The sequence below is a fragment of the Lycium ferocissimum genome, chromosome 8, assembly GCF_029784015.1.
Source record: "Lycium ferocissimum isolate CSIRO_LF1 chromosome 8, AGI_CSIRO_Lferr_CH_V1, whole genome shotgun sequence".
Lineage (NCBI taxonomy): Eukaryota > Viridiplantae > Streptophyta > Magnoliopsida > Solanales > Solanaceae > Lycium > Lycium ferocissimum.
This window is the reverse complement of record NC_081349.1, coordinates 36,469,344-36,485,753: the sequence shown is the minus strand read 5'-3', so window position 1 is coordinate 36,485,753 and position 16,410 is coordinate 36,469,344. Positions and strand designations below refer to the sequence as shown.

At 35.5% G+C, this 16,410-nt stretch overlaps 2 protein-coding genes across 2 annotated transcripts; one reads left to right on the top strand and one right to left on the bottom strand.

The window, feature by feature from the left end:
• The first annotated feature begins 2,747 nt into the window (after nt 1–2,747).
• On the top strand, nt 2,748–8,550 carry LOC132068277 (chaperonin CPN60-2, mitochondrial-like). Its single transcript, XM_059461816.1, has 18 exons — nt 2,748–2,894; nt 2,992–3,016; nt 3,729–3,860; nt 4,516–4,675; nt 4,796–4,971; nt 5,353–5,448; nt 5,839–5,943; nt 6,059–6,145; nt 6,266–6,355; nt 6,446–6,526; nt 6,612–6,680; nt 6,832–6,909; nt 7,009–7,104; nt 7,233–7,332; nt 7,420–7,523; nt 7,658–7,763; nt 7,905–7,983; nt 8,215–8,550. The coding sequence occupies exons 1-18, from the start codon at nt 2,857–2,859 to the stop codon at nt 8,312–8,314; spliced, it is 1,722 nt and encodes a 573-aa protein (XP_059317799.1). The 5' UTR covers nt 2,748–2,856; the 3' UTR covers nt 8,315–8,550.
• A 2,934-nt stretch (nt 8,551–11,484) lies between these two features.
• Nucleotides 11,485–15,386, bottom strand: LOC132068276 (hydroxyethylthiazole kinase). The gene is made up of 3 exons (XM_059461815.1): nt 14,954–15,386; nt 13,691–13,861; nt 11,485–12,003 (listed from the first exon to the last, which is right to left on the bottom strand). Exons 1-3 carry the CDS (start codon nt 15,245–15,247, stop codon nt 11,614–11,616), a joined length of 855 nt encoding a protein of 284 aa, XP_059317798.1. The 5' UTR covers nt 15,248–15,386; the 3' UTR covers nt 11,485–11,613.
• Nucleotides 15,387–16,410: the final 1,024 nt, after the last annotated feature.

Here is a 16,410-nt window from a genome sequence, read left to right as displayed (position 1 = left end):
GAAGTTTAGCTCGGCAGTCACGCAAAATGTCTGAAGTTTGTCTGCCCATATGTAATATGATTTATTGAACTTCAATCTCGTAAATCTGAAGTTAATTTTGGAGTGACCAAACTTACGATAATTTATAAACTTAAACTATGTTTTAAATAGGAATACTAAAATGGGTATATGTACACTTGCGCTATATACGATGGAGCAAAATAATTTACACCATTTATGAATACAACCAAATGTAGCCAACTTTTTCTACTCCTCCAAGCAAAAAAATCAACTCTTTCAGAGGAATTTCACTTAGATGGAGAAATATAATTGTAAATCTGTTTTGATACATAATTCCCAGAAGTTTTCTAAATGAGGTATAGAGAGCGTACGATAAGAATTAAAAGCATTCCCTTCTCGAAATCATTTTTTTCTATTTAATTGCCTTATTTATTGGCAATCTTCACCTAATTAAGGCATTTTTAACCAACATGTACATGCACATTGCCACATTCCATTATTATAAGTTAATAATTAGTTTTCGACAAATTTAAACAATTTTTATGTGTATCTTAATGCACAACAAAGTAATCTACAAAAGCGCAAAATAATATATTCATCATACCAACCCCACTCTATATCAAATTATAAAAGATGAACTTGTAAGTATCATACACAAAAGCTATTTCCAAGAAATAAATATTAGTTAGTTCTTGTTGGAACACATAAATCTATATAAAATAAACAACGCGTAAATCATAAAAACAGGAATTTACAAGGGTTTTCACGTAGCGGAAACGACCCTAGTTTAAGCCTGTCAATTGGGCCGGGTCGGCCCTGGATTGGCCCACCTAACCCGGCCCATAACCGGCCCGGCCCCCCAACCCGATAAGAGGGTGGTGGGCTAGGCTAGTGGAAAAAATTAGGGGGCTGGGCCGGACATGCCATTTAGCCCGGTAGCCCGGCCCACCAACAGCCCGAGGTCTGGCCCACCAGGGGCCCGGCCCTGCCCGGCCCACTTCGAATTAATTTTTTTTTAAAAAAAAAAAGAATATTTAAGTGGTATATTTGTGTATATCTTGTATATGTTAGTGATATATTTGTGTATATCTTGAATATGTTGTTGGAATGAAGACTCCCAACGGCTATTTAAGTGCTAAAAATTATAAAAAGTTGAGAATGTGATACAAGACTACATAAGTAATTTAAAATAAAACTTCAAACTTAAATTGATAACATTGCAAATTCAAAACATACAAACTCGAACGGTTAACTTATTACAAATGAAAAGTTCAAAACGCTAGCATCGATGGAGAAATTTAAAGAAGAGATAAACTTCAAAGTTCAATTTTGTGCCCTTTGTCCAAGTGCCTATGTAACGGACCGGTACCCCCAAAAACCGGTTTGGACTTATGGAGATATATTTGACCACAATGTTGACATTTAACATGTTCCTCGTCTACTCGCTCAAAATGCAACCACACCAGACTTAAAATTGATCTTCGGACTGGAGGAGGATGTGGAAGATTATCATTATCCATTAAATTTAAATTTTGAAATTTGAACTTGGAAGTTGGAAGAGAGAGAGATAGAGAGATTTAGATGAGTAGGAAATTTAGGGAAAGAGGAGAATAGGGAATTGTGAGACAATATGGAGAAGAATGAATGGTATTTATAGATTGAAAATAAATAAAGTATAATTTAAGGAGCTTGATGGTTAAAATAAAGTTGACAACAACTAACTTTTAAAGTATCAAACTTAATAAATTTTAGTATTAGAATTTTTTTTTAAATAATTAAAATCCGGTCGAGCTCACTAACTAAAACCCGGCCTGGCCCACTTAGCCCACTATGTACCCCTACCCGGATAGGGGGCTGGGCCGGACACCCCCAACCCGGCCCCCAATCCGGCTCACTAACCATGGCCCGGCCCGGCCCCATGTGACCCGCATTTATATGGCCCGGCTCGGCCCACTTGACAGGCTTACCCTAGTTTGATTAGACAAAAAAGAGATTGTGGAAAAGTATATCTTAACTGTACATTATATATAGGTGCAGTTTGGTACACGGGATAATGTGAGATATCTTACGATTAAGTTTGGGATTAAATTTTTACTATGTTTCTACCATTAACCAAACACAATATAAATTTAATTTCAAATTTAATACTGGATATCGCACGTGATCCTATCAAACTTAGAATTATAAATTAGTCCAAGAATTATAATCACAAAAAAATAATCATGAAATAATTTAGTCCGAGAACCAAACAACCCCTGTTATATTTCTAGGTAAACTCTCTGGCCATCCGTTCTCTACAAAGTAATAGGTAAAAAAATAATACTCGGGTTTAGAAATTTTTTCCTCCTTATTCTCCAACAGTCCCTTCTTCTTTTTGTATTTCTTTTTTCAAGCCCCAATTATTCAATTCAAATTATTATTCCCTCCATTCTAATTTATATGAATCTATTTTCTTATTAATTCGTATAAAAAGAATGACTGTTTTTTTATATTTGGAAACAATTTACTATTTATGCTATGATATATAACCACACAAAATATACGTGACTCATTGAACACCGCAAGTTTAAAAGTCTTTTTTTTTTTTTTTAACTTCATATCCAGTTAAATAGGTTCACATAAATTGCATAAATTAAAAAGCAAGATAATAGAAATTTAAAAGTTTTTCATTTTTAATTAATTGAATTGAATGATAAATGTTAAAACCCTAAAAACCCTAGTAGGTGTTTACTTCTAGACCCTTCTTTTCTTCTCTAAAAATATAAGCCCAACAGCAACCATTCAACACGTTTCTGCTCTCTTCTTCAGTCTTCTTTCTCCTCCTTTCTTTTTCTCAGCTGCAATTTTCCAAGTACAATGTATCGTTTTGCAGCAAAACTGGCTTCTAAATCCAGGTATCTCATCAAATCTGTTTATGCATTATGCAAATTTGCACTAGAGTTTTGTAAATCCTTATTTTAAAAAAATATCCATTTTTTCTTGTTTGTACAGGGTTGCAAGAAGCAGCACCCAACAGGTAATTTTTACTTGTATCTAGTACTTTTAGTAGATCAAAAGCAGTGGGGATCCAGGATTTTGATTCAGGGGTTGAAAAAAATAATAAAGCTAAATATAAAAAATAATGTTGTCGATTAATCGAACCTAGGACGCTAGAGACAATTTTGAACATTCTGGACTGCTTGAGCTAACCTTTTGCATTTGTTCGGGTATTCAAAAGTTAATATATGTACATAAACATAGAAATTTACCCTATATATACACTGTAATTTGTTCAGGCAACCCCTAAATCCGCCCCTGGTCAAAATAGTTCCATTTGGGTGTATTTAGTAAGGCATATAATGTTTTACAGTGTTTGGCTACGAAAGCATTTTCCACTATGGAATTTGCAATAAGCAGCACCCAACATGTAATTTTTGCTTGTAACTGAAGGAAAATGAATGTGATAAGATGGAACAAAATTTAATGTATCTTTCAAGTTTTAATAGATTTTTTTTTTGTTGACGAGCTACATCAGTTGCACTGTTAAAGCAACTAAAAGGATCAGTGAAATAGGATTTTTGTTCTATTTGAGTGTATTTGGTAAAGCAGATAATGTTTTCCAATGTGGCATACATTTTCTGCAGGAAATCTTTCATGTGGAAAGCATTTTCTTGCTTACCTGATGCAACCCGAATATCTCTTAATATTTGGGATTGGATTGGTATTTGAGATAGGTTTGATTGATGCAGGTTGGTAGTAGGTTGAATTGGAGCAGAAACTATGCAGCTAAGGATATTAAATTTGGAGTTGAAGCTCGGGGTTTGATGCTTCAAGGAGTTGAACAGCTTGCTGATGCAGTTAAAGTCACCATGGGTCCAAAGGTGGGTTCTTTTACCTCCATTTATGAGTAATCGAAGTTACTATGGCAGTAGTACTCATGCTTATAACATCTGAACATTGATCTCAAGTTTTTGTTGTTAGTGAATTAGATTTTATATTTTCTACGTGTGTACATTAGTACATTTTACTGTTCCAGTTTATATTGTGATGGATGCGCTTGAAAAATTTACTAACGAGATCCGACGATCTGTCTATATTAAGGGTTCTAACAGCTTGAAATGATATAATTTTCATCCTTATTAGAGTGCAACGGAAAGTGGCTTAGAGTGAGTTGCCTCCAAGAACATAAGCTTAGTGTGATTGTCTCAACTAAAAATCTTATCGTATTCTGTTAGTTCTTGTTGGTTCTGACTCTTCTTCCCCGGGTATTTTAAAATCAAGATGTTGGAAAGCTTAGCTATCTGATGATAGGGGTAACTGGATGTTTGTTTTCCAGCTTGTTCCCTTTCAATTAAAATTGGAATGTGTTACTAGTTCTCTCTTTCCTTGTTCCTACTATCGGCAAGCAAGATTTCTTTACCCTGACATACTCAAAGGGGACAAAACATAAAGTGGACCACTACAAATATAGTATTTTTTTTGGCTGGGAGTAAAATTCATTAGGTGACGACTAATGTTATATGTTTATTTATGAAGGGTCGTAATGTGGTGATTGAACAAAGTTGGGGTGCACCCAAGGTGACAAAAGATGGTGTCACTGTTGCAAAAAACATCGAATTCAAGGACAAAATTAAAAATGTTGGTGCAAGCCTTGTAAAACAGGTTGCCAATGCCACTAATGATGTTGCTGGTGATGGTAAGATTTCAGATATATTGTTTCTTCCCATGTGTGTCTTCATTTGTACCTAGTTTGCATGCTAAAGTTTAAAAATCTATTACATGTCCGCTTGAGTTTAACTCTAGCTCTGTATTTCAGGTACCACGTGTGCAACAGTCCTCACTCGAGCAATATTTGCTGAAGGGTGCAAGTCTGTAGCTGCTGGTATGAATGCAATGGATCTTAGACGGGGTATCACAATGGCTGTTGATGCTGTTGTAACAAACCTGAAAAGCAGAGCACGGATGATAAGCACATCCGAGGAGATTGCCCAGGTATCTTTGCTAGCTTTAAACTTTTGTGAGTCACAGTCACGAAGGATATGTCTTTTCGTTGTACTTGAACATTAAAAACATCGGCATTATGAGCAGAAAGTCCCTCTGGCCTCGAACCCCTCCCCACAGTGCGGGGGGGGGGGGGGGGGCGTTTCATTTAAGAAAGGGTTAATGACCGCAATGTGTTAGCTGGTCAGTGCTGCATTATTTCCACGAGGATTCTAATAGTGCAAGAATCAAATTGAGGGGAGGAAAAGCAGAATCTAACTTGCTTTTTTGGTGCTAGAATAATTTCAAAACACTAAAGACATCAATCTCTGCTCTTGAATATCCGTGCTGAACAATTTCCAATAAGGTTATGATAGTATGACCCTTTGATAGGTTGGGACAATCTCTGCAAATGGAGAAAGGGAAATTGGTGAGCTAATTGCAAAGGCTATGGAGAAAGTTGGCAAGGAAGGTGTCATCACTATTCAAGTAAGTAATTTCTTGATACTGTTTAGGTGCATAACGCATGGTCGTTTTTGCCACAATGGTCTGAATTTTAAAAAAATTCTGGTCCTGTAAAATCTTAATTTCTTTTAATGCCTTGTCGGATGTGCTCTCAAAGAGGAGAAGATGTTGAGTTACAACCAAACTTATTGTGATTTGATGACCCATTTGAGTTGGTAATAGCAAAAAAAAATTGTTTTTAAGAATCTGACATTTGGAGCTTTGGCACGGTTTTTACTAGTCAGATAAGAACATTGTATAATCCTTAACTTTGTGATAACTGAGTTAGAAACATATGGAATTTTGTCGTAAAGATGTGACACTAAGTCATTTCCTTCATAAAAAAGATGTGATACTAACTCATATGTCATGCAGGATGGAAAGACATTGTATAATGAGTTGGAAGTTGTTGAAGGGATGAAGCTGGACAGAGGCTACATATCCCCATACTTTATCACGAATGAGAAGAATCAAAAATGTGTATGTCTTTGGTTTGTCTATATTAATTCGGCCGCATGACTGATGTGGCAGTCTTGTGTATTTTACAGACAGCCTCTTTTTCATTTGAACTCACAACTATTCTGATACCTCACAGGAGCTGGATGACCCACTTATTCTTATTCATGAGAAAAAAATCTCAAGCATAAATGCTATTGTGAAAGTGCTAGAGTTGGCTTTGAAGGTAGTCTTTCTTCTTCTGAGATTCTTGGAGTTTCAACTATGACGTTCTTCTTCTGAGATTCTTGGAGTTTCAACTATATGACCTTTGGAGTTGTATCTTACTCTTGCTTTATATATTCAGAGACAAAGGCCACTCTTAATTGTGTCCGAAGATGTGGAGAGTGAAGCACTTGCTACACTTATTCTGAACAAGCTTCGTGCTGGAATCAAGGTAATTTGCTGCTGAGGAAAAAAACATGTTTGCTTTATTGATGGTCGGTGCAACACTTTGTTCAGCTAATTATACTGGAAAATAATTCAGGTTTGCGCCATCAAAGCTCCAGGATTTGGTGAAAACAGGAAGGCTAATTTGCAAGATCTTGCTGCTTTAACTGGAGGCCAGGTAAGCAGCTGTTCTGGTGCGCTCCTGTATAAGATGTTAGCTATTTGTTCTTACATCACCAACATTTCTTACCCGTGGCTGATAGGTCATCACGGAAGAACTTGGATTGAACATTGAAAATGTGGAGTTGGACATGCTGGGAAAATGTAAAAAGGTATATTTGATGTTGTCACTGTAGTATAGATTTGATCATTATTTAATGGTGCAAGAAAAGTACTTCTACATTGCATTTCTTGTTTCGTTTTTCTATTTTTTGCTGTTGAACATTTCTGTCTTCTGTAATCTCATGGCATTTCGTTTTCTAGGTCACTATCTCCAAGGATGACACTGTTGTTCTTGATGGTGCGGGTGAGAAGAAGGCCATAGAGGAGAGATGTGAACAGGTATATTTTGCGTCCATCTGCACTTATCCTATCAATAAATATAAGCGCTATATTATCCAAAAGTGGGGTTGAACATATGTTCTCTTTTTGTATTGACAGATTAGATCAGCAATTGAATTGAGCACATCTGATTACGACAAGGAGAAATTGCAGGAAAGACTAGCTAAGCTTTCAGGGGGTGTTGCCGTGTTGAAGGTATGCAATTTGTATTCTCTGAGAACCTAACTATGCCGAAAAAAGGATCCCAGCTTTTAGTCTAAGCTCGCAAATAATCAAGACAATTGTAGAAGGTATATTAATTCGGATTAGTACGGGGCTGCCAGGTAGGAGGAGCTAGTGAACTTGAGGTTGGTGAGAAGAAAGACAGAGTTACCGATGCTTTGAATGCCACAAAAGCTGCTGTAGAGGAAGGAATTGTTCCAGGTTATAACATGTTTCATGTCTCTTTATGCCTGATCAAACTCACCTAAGAGCCTATAGTGGGAGACTAATCCGGTTCTTGTCATGCAGGCGGTGGGGTTGCACTTCTTTATGCGTCAAAAGAATTGGAGACGTTGCCAACAGCCAACTTTGACCAGAAGATCGGTGTGCAAATTATTCAGAATGCTCTCAAGGTCTACAACTTTTACATTTTTAGCTATCACATCTTCAGATTAGGTTCCTTAGTATTTGCTTTCTCAGGAATAGAGTAGATATCAAATTATAATTAGCAGAGATGTGATGATTTGGAATGAATTTGTAACTGCAGACACCAGTACATACAATTGCCTCTAATGCTGGGGTAGAGGGATCAGTAGTGGTTGGCAAACTGTTGGAGCAGGATAACCTGGATCTTGGATATGATGCTGCAAAAGGTTCGGATGCTCATCTCTTGTTCCTTCTGAATTTCCACGTGATAAAGATTCCATTTCCTAAAAATAAAATTAACATAGGTGGCATGTTAATGCATAATATACAAATCGATTAATCTCTCTGTCTGTTCCTCTCTGCAACAGGTGAATATGTTGATATGGTAAAATCAGGGATCATTGACCCATTGAAAGTAATTAGGACGGCCTTGGTTGATGCTGCTAGGTGAGCACTCTCTTTTATCTTTTATTCTTGCAATGTATTTGTTTCCCCGGCGTTCTTGTTAATGTGCTTTCGATTTTACTCATATCGGCAGACAATTTAATGAGGTTTTTACACTATTCTGTGTAATGTGTAATTTGACCTGCTATAGAATGTTACTCGTCTTACTTTTATTAAGTTACTAATTCGACTATATAGAAGTCGAGCTTATGTTTTTACGTCTTTTGCGTGCAGTGTGTCATCTCTATTGACTACAACTGAAGCTGTTATTGTTGAGCTTCCCAAGGATGAGAAGGCATCTCCAGCTATGCCTGGTGGTGGGATGGACTACTAATCGCACTAGCAAAGAGCAGTGATTCAAGGTGCCTGACATAAGATTTAGCACACGAAATAAGAAACTTAAAGTTGTTGCTCATCTTGATGAATCCTTAATGTAAGCAATGGTACCACCTCAATTGTAACAATAGCAAGAGATGAATGTGAATTCATGTTTTTTGTAGGTTGAGAACTTGTAATATTGCAAGACAGTGCGGCATCCTCATTACGAAAAAAAATTCTTATTCTCGGTGACATCTGAATTCCAAAAAAATTTCTATGCTGTGTATAAAAAAATTCCAGAGGAACTGCTATTCTTAGAGAATTTGTTATACAGGTACCAATTGGACGAATAATCGGCATAAAATGGCCGTATCAATGTAATAGTCGTATACCTTCCTATAAATGGGGATGCACATTTTATTGCCATGAAATTGTCAACCCGTGAAATTAAATATTTGGTGAATGTGCATTTTGTTTTGAGGAATTTCGATTTGGGAAGGGACAAGCGTGAAATTAGTAGTTGAATATAGAATATTCACTTTTTTTGATGCTTTTAGTTTGTTTGGTAGGATTTGGCTATTCGTTATCAATTTTTTTGATCTATAGTTGCTAAACATAATTTTCAGCTAAAATCCTAGTACTAGTTATTGGTCCACTACTATATAATAGTAAATCAGACAGCAGCAAAAAAATTAAAATATTTGTTTAAGCCAAAAAAAAAAAATCAATTGTGGGCTATTCCATTCTCTAAAGTGAATTGAATATAGAATATTCACTTTTTTTATATTTTAGTTATGATTTTTGTTCTTGTTTATCCTTTTTGTTTGATTTGATTTTGATTTTATTCGTTAGTTTTATGTTTTGTTGCTTTTGAGAATATGCATTAATGTAAATTTTTATGATCAAAAAATATAGTAGCTAAACATAATTTTCAGCTAAAATCCTAGTACTAGTTATTGGTCCACTACTATATAATAGTAAATCAGACAGCAGCTATTTGAAAATAACAAGTGGGCTATTCCATTCTCTAAAGTGAAAAATTGATACTGAGAAGTCATAATAGGAAAGTGAAAAGTGAGATCTAAGATGGATTAGAAATAACAAGTGGCTAGTCCAGCATTCTCTGATCTTTTATTGGACCTCTCCATGCATAATTTATAATTTCCCTTTCCATTAATGATGTGCAGAACCAAAAGCAAGTTGATAGGGGTTACAAGTCAAGACAAAGCCCCCACCTCAACCAAAAGCCTTTCTTAATTATAATGAATAAACCAAAAAGAAAAAAAAAAAAGACCTGTAAAAATTTACTAATACTGCAAACAAAAGATTCCATTAAGAACTCTATATACAAAGGAGCATGCACAATTTTGTAAGATTATTTGTACCTACAACACTCAAAAGGAAACTCCAACAACCTAACAACATTTAAATCCCGTGTCAACTCCATTTTTCTTCCATTTGTGATCACTTCTCTTTATAAAGTGCATCCCATTGTCAACTCAAAAAAACATCTTCATACAATAACCCACAACCACAAAGAAGAAAAATCCCCATGTTCAGGCAACCATCACGACAGTTCTATTTGCAGCCATCAACCTTGCAGTCTTTGTGACTGCAGTTGATCCTGAAACACTTGAAGAATCAATCCTGGAATTATAAATGCATGATATTCTCGGAGGCAACAACCCAACAGCCAGGCCAATCACGAGACCTCTTCGTTTCGTACCTCCATAGGATGGTGTAGCCATTCCCAATGGAGCTACTCCAACAGACGATAGGAACGCTGTTCTACTAGGAACATTAGCAGGCACATCATTTGCTGGAGGAGACAGGAATACCCAAACTGTGACTACTCCATTAGGCCCCTGATGGCCTAGGACTTGGCTTGGAACAATCAGTGTATTTTTTTTTTTATTTTTTTATTTTATGAATGTGGTGTCCGGGCCAGCTTGCGCCACCTCGACTAATTCCACGGGATACCTACGACTTCCCACCAACAACAGGTACTAGGTAACTTTGTCCACCTAAGCTTAAACAGATGGGAAGAAATCACCTAGTGTTTTTGTCTCCGCTATTATTGATGATATCTTGACCTCTTCCCCGGAGTTGGGCGCTCAAAACATTGGCAAATCTTAAGCGGTCTACATTGCAAGCTCTGCAGATGGGAGTATTCAGATGATGGCGTTCACAGCCATGATGGAAGGAGGGGAATTCGGTGAGAGCCTCAACTTATTTGGGGTGTTTAGGATAGGAAGCACCATGGTGCGGCTTTCAGTCACTGGAGACACTGGCAAGTTTAAGAATGTGTGCGGCTTTGCAGATATTCGTAACCTCATACTGGCTGGTCAGCATGTCACAAATGGTGCAGAGACGCTGCTTAGGATCACTGTTTATTTTTCTTACTGAAGTTTTTCTGTGTATCTTTAAGAAAATCAAGAAATTGTAGATTGACTTTGTGTTAAATTTAAATTAACTTGATTGATTTTCAAGTTTCTCTCATTCTGGCAGTGAATATAGCCAGATATTTATGTCTTCAGAAGCAATCTTTATGAATCTGAAGTTATGGTTTTTTTTTTTTCTGTCTTTTCATTGCTTCTTCTTGTAACAGAGACTTATCTTTTGTGCTCTTCTCCACTCAGGTCTTTCTTTTTGCTCCCACCAACACATAGGACACTAAACCTAATTTTGTTCCCCAAACCCAAAAATTGGCACACAATAGCTCACAAGTTTGAGAAGGTTCCATCATACCCTAATTCTATGGGCCAAGTAGTGCTGTGCCTAGGTTTCGTACTTTGGAGTTTTTTTGTGACAACCGTGGTGTCGAAGCCAGCTTGTGCCCACCTCGACTAATTCCACAGATTACCTGCATAAGGGTGAATCTCAACAAAATTTTCTGCTTATGAGACAGATATGACACCAATGATGATGCTTGGTCACAATTTTTGACCTCCAAAATTAAGGCAAACAGAGCTACCAAACTCTAGAAATCTCCTTATACCGTATAATTCCCCCTCGACAAATGCCTCTTTTGTCTTTTATGAAATCTACAGCATACAAGTGGGAGAAGCAGGATACTGAGCTAAAAATGTTACGTCTGATTAAGAGTTTAAAGCCACAGTGGTAATCCATAATCTAAAACAAGTTTCTAGAGGAATGAAAAAATGATTATCAGTCAAATACTTAAAAATTACGGGTTAAAGTATGTAAAAAATCTAACAAGTAAAAACATGAAGTGACTATTCGACATATACTTGATGCTACAAAACTTCACATTTGGTCTAATAGACAATGACACCTTAATTTCTCCTCTAAGCATTAGAAGTGGCTGATTCTTACTCGACCAAGTGCAGTAGCTTCATCAAGTCCATATAATGAATCAATCAATTGTGTCCGCAGTGAAGCTGGACCTTTAGCCATGTCCATCCCTATCTCACTGGCGACACCAAAGATAGCCAATGCAGAAGCTGTCGCTTCAACTGCATGAGACGGATCAACTGCGACAAAGGCAGTAATGAGAGCAGTGACGGAACATCCAGATGCAGTAATTTTTTGCAACATAGGCACCCCATTATGCACACAGACGACCCTATCACCATCGGTGACAAAATCAACAGCTCCAGAAACAGCAACTACACTACCAAGTTGTTGAGCAAGGTATTTTGCGGCTTCAACAGCATCGCTTGAACCGTGTACACTATCCACACCCTTAAATCAGTCAAATGGAAACAGATGAGACATTATGTGCACAATAATTAAATTTAGTCGCTTAATAAGAAACAGAATAGGAATGCGAAAATTGTAACACAGTAACGACTCGGTTCTCAAAAACAAAACTTGGCTTATAAGAAAATTTTATTCTCCCATTCGACTTCTCTAAAGTTTAACTTGGAGCACACAATTCTAAATAAGATACAAAGAGGTTAAAGGGTAAAGAACAACAGAATCACGTGTATATCACTTTGATGCTTATGGCCACTGGTAGCAGAATTTGTCCTGAAAGTAGACAAATAGATCAAATCACATGAATATTTCATCAGATTACTTGCTCTTTCATTTAGCGATCTCATTCTCTGTACATTACCGTCCATAATTAGTCATATAAGTATATGTTAAAATCATTAAACCATCTACAAATTAACCTTCTTTTTTTTTTTTTTTGTTCCTTTCCTAACCCATATGTTGAACTTAGGTTCTTTAACCAGTTTTAGGAATTTTTGCTGCTACCAATCCGCCTATACCATTATTAGGTAGAAATGCCCCACTTCACAAATTTTCTGATTATAGCATAAGAAATACTATAAGGAATATGAAGAGGAGTTAACTTTGCAAAAATAAGAGAAGATCCTTCTCTTCCTCCCATTCTTACATTAGCATGTTAAAGACAGGGTATATTGTAGGTCTTACGTAAAGGAGAGATCAAGACTCAGGAGACCTGATATTACCAAAACTTGCATAAAAATGCAGCGTTTTGGTAAAAACTAAGGATTCCCCCCCCCGCCCCCCACGCAAAAAAAAAAAAAAAAAAAAAAAGACTGCCAGATAAAGGATCCATTTTGGCTTGATTGTCATCTAAGAGAGAAAATCATTAGGAAATTCAAATAAAAATATACAAGTACTATATCTCAGTCCCAATCCTTTAGTGTTCAGCTATATAAATCTTACAAGAGTACTATCTATTTCGCTCCATTTGGCTAGTTTCACAATAGTTCAGTCTTCTCTACATTTTCTACTCACATCCAAGTCTCAGATTGAAGAAACTCCTAGTAAACACTGGACATAATGTAAGCATACCAACAAAGATAAAATTGACTCTAAAAACTTACATGCATCATGTAGTTTTATTAATAAAGTACCAAAATGGTACAAAGCAGTACATGATTAAGCATCCCCAAACCAGACAAATTCTACATATTCCCACCAAACAGATTCAAGAAATCCAAGTATTGATCCATATTCTCTATTGTGTTACTATTACACCAGAAATATAAATTATGCAAACATTTGTTCTTCACTACATATATGTGACATTTCTTCCCTTCAAAACAGGCACACTTTCTTTCCAACCATATAGTCCAGAATATGCAAATGGGAATGGTCTTCCATAGTTGTTTCATCTTACAATATTTTTTAGTTTGTTTCAAAAAGAATGTTTCTTTCCTAATTTGACAACTCTTTAATTTCAACATCCCACTTGGCATGTTTGAGACCACAAGATTAAAGGGCATTTTAATCCATTATACATCATATTTATTTTAAGACCACAAGATTTAAAAAACTTCTTTACCTTATTAAACCTCTGCCCAGTCAAACTAACACAAACAAATTGAAATAGATGGAGCATATATTATACCAAAACAGCTTTGCACAAACTAATGCACATATATTTTCTTACCTTAGAATTTGAGTCAACAGAACCCTTAAAAAGAGCAAGAATCTCAGACCCATTGCCTCTAACAACACTAGGCCTTAAAGCAAGTAGGTCCAAACACGCGTTTAACCGGAAACTTGATCCACCAGCAGCAACAGGATCAAGCACCCAAGGAATCTTAAACTGGTTAGCAACCTGCACAGACACGGAGTCAGGATTTCAGCTTTATAGATTCTGTATTTTAGAACGACAACTTCAAGTATTAATAACTGAGTTCTAAACTTAATATTTGTATATAAGGGGTCCTTCGGGATGCTGGACGGGATATCCCATGGGTTTATTTTATCCCCAGCTTCTATATGGGATAGTAATCCAACCATTTTAGTACAAATGGCGGGATAAAATAATCTCGGGACTAATTAAACTCCCTCCTCCCAATTTAAGTGTCTTACTTTCCTTTTTGGTCTGTCCCAAAAAGAGTGCCTCTTTCTATATTTAGTAAGTTGATAATTCAAACATCAAGATTATAACCACGAGATTCAAAGAACATTTTAGTACATTAAACACATCTTTAATTTAGAACCACAAGATTCAAAAGTCTCTCTTTATTTCTTAAAGAGTCAAACTAAGACACTTAAATTGGGATGCATGGAGTACTCATTACCAAATGTGGGATAAAATAATCCCGCATCCTTCCCAATTTATGTGATATAGTTTGACTAGGCACGAAGTTTAAAAAAGAAAACAAGAGTTTTAAAATTTGTGGTTTAAAACAAGTCGTGACTTGAATTATTTTTAAATATAGGAATGTATCATTCTTTTTGGGACAAACTAAAAAGCAAAGTGTATCAGATAAATTGGGACAGATGGGGTACCCATTACCAAACATAATATAATCCTTCATCTTATCTGGAAATTATTATCCTTATCCCACCAACCAAACGACCCCAAATAAAATTCTGAGAGTAAAAGCTTCTAGGTTCGGCCAAACCCGTATCCGGGCTTCTGCTTCTTGTTCCACTTACACCCTCCGTCCCATATTAGTTGTCCACTTTCCTTTTTTAAAAGTCAAACTCTATAAACTTTGACTGACATTTTGAGATATATTTTTTCACCATATTAATTTGAGAAGAATTGCAATGTATTACTAGTTTTGAATATCTAAATTAAAATTTTAAAATATTAAATTAATATAATTCAATTTAGCTCCTGAGATTAGTCAACTTGCCTCTGAAAAAGCGAAACAGGACAACTAATATGGAACAGATGAACAGAAGAAGTATTTACCTGTGCAGCCAACATCATACCACGTAACCAGTCAGGTGTGAGTGTTCCAGCATTTATACAAACTCCAAGGGTTTTTGGTGTAAATTCAGGGATTTCATCAATGGAGTGTATCATTGCTGGTGATGCACCTGCTGATAAAAGAGTGTTTGCCATAAAATCCATTGAAACAAAGTTTGTTATGCATTGAATTAATGGTGAGTTTTGACGAACTAATTGTAAATTAGTCCATGCTTGTTGAGGCCACTCTAATAAAGGAGTTTCTTTAATGATGTTGGTAATTTTGTTTTCTTCCATGGATGTTTTTGCTCTATTTTTTCTGAAAGAGTTTTGAAGTTTTGAGTGCTGATAATTGCCTTTAGATTTTAGACTTTTTAGTCACGGAAATTCCACGCTATTTTTAATTGCAGAAAACTTTGCGAACTTTTACTGGAAAATGGGAAAACAGGCAATTTCAACAAAATTAATTTTCAAAGTTTTACTAAAAAAGAAAAAGAATAGAGTATTTTTTAAAGGGAAAAGGGTCAAAAATACCCCTCTAAAAATATCCTCCGAACTAATTTTGGATCAAAAATACTTCTCCCGCCATTAAAGTTTTCAAATATACCCTTCTCTTAACAGAAATTCCCAAACTACCCAAAATAACCTGATTTTATTTTAAAATTCGCTCCATTATTTAACCCGATTCAACTAAATAATAACCCATACTATCCCCTTATTCCCCTTCAATTCTCTCAAAGAAATGAAATCGGGTTATTTTTGACCCTTTTCCCAAAGTAAAGGGTATTTTTGATCCTTTTCCCTTTTTTAAAACTGTTACTAGTATTGAGGATATGTAGTCCATATTTTAGAAATTTTGAGTTACTTGGCCAAGTTCTTAGAAAACAATAAGTGATTTTGAGCATGTCAATAGAAGTTATTTTTCAGAAGTTGGGAAAAGTAGCCTTCCGGATAAGTATTTTTGGATCATTTGCCAAGTACAAATTATTTAATTAGTCAAACACAAACTTCTGCTCGTCAAACAATAATCTTGACAATAAAATACTTTTAATAAACAAATTTTAAAAATTTGACTAGACATGCAAATGGCTATCTTTGTAATTATCCTAGTTATGATAGACCCTTATTCACTTCGTCTTAATTTATGAGACACTATTTGATTACATATAAAGTTTAAAAGAAATGCAAAATTTTTGAAATAGTCTAAAATAAATCTTAAGCTTTTGTAAAAGAAAAAAATTAAAGTTAAATTAATTTTAGTTATAAAATGTGACATATTTTTTTGGAACAAACTAAAACAAAAAGTGTGCAACATAAATTGGAAAGGAGAAAGTATTATTCAATAGAGGACTGTTATATCTTTTTATATTTTATTACTAATAAAAAAAATATAAAATATTGTACATAATTCTTTTTACAAGATCATTGTTATATCCCGTATTTTGTGCGTTGGAATATTT

Coding starts and splice junctions, on each gene's coding strand:
- LOC132068277 (XM_059461816.1), top strand. CDS start 2,857: ATGTATCGTTTTGCAGCAAAACTGGCTTCTAAATCCAG. Junction 5,944..6,058: donor ATGAGAAGAATCAAAAATGT/GTATGTCTTTGG, acceptor GATACCTCACAG/GAGCTGGATGACCCACTTAT. Junction 6,356..6,445: donor AGCTTCGTGCTGGAATCAAG/GTAATTTGCTGC, acceptor AAAATAATTCAG/GTTTGCGCCATCAAAGCTCC.
- LOC132068276 (XM_059461815.1), bottom strand. CDS start 15,247: ATGGAAGAAAACAAAATTACCAACATCATTAAAGAAACTCCTTTATTA. Junction 13,862..14,953: donor GTATGATGTTGGCTGCACAG/GTAAATACTTCT, acceptor GTGTCTGTGCAG/GTTGCTAACCAGTTTAAGAT. Junction 12,004..13,690: donor CTGTTGACTCAAATTCTAAG/GTAAGAAAATAT, acceptor GACTGATTTAAG/GGTGTGGATAGTGTACACGG.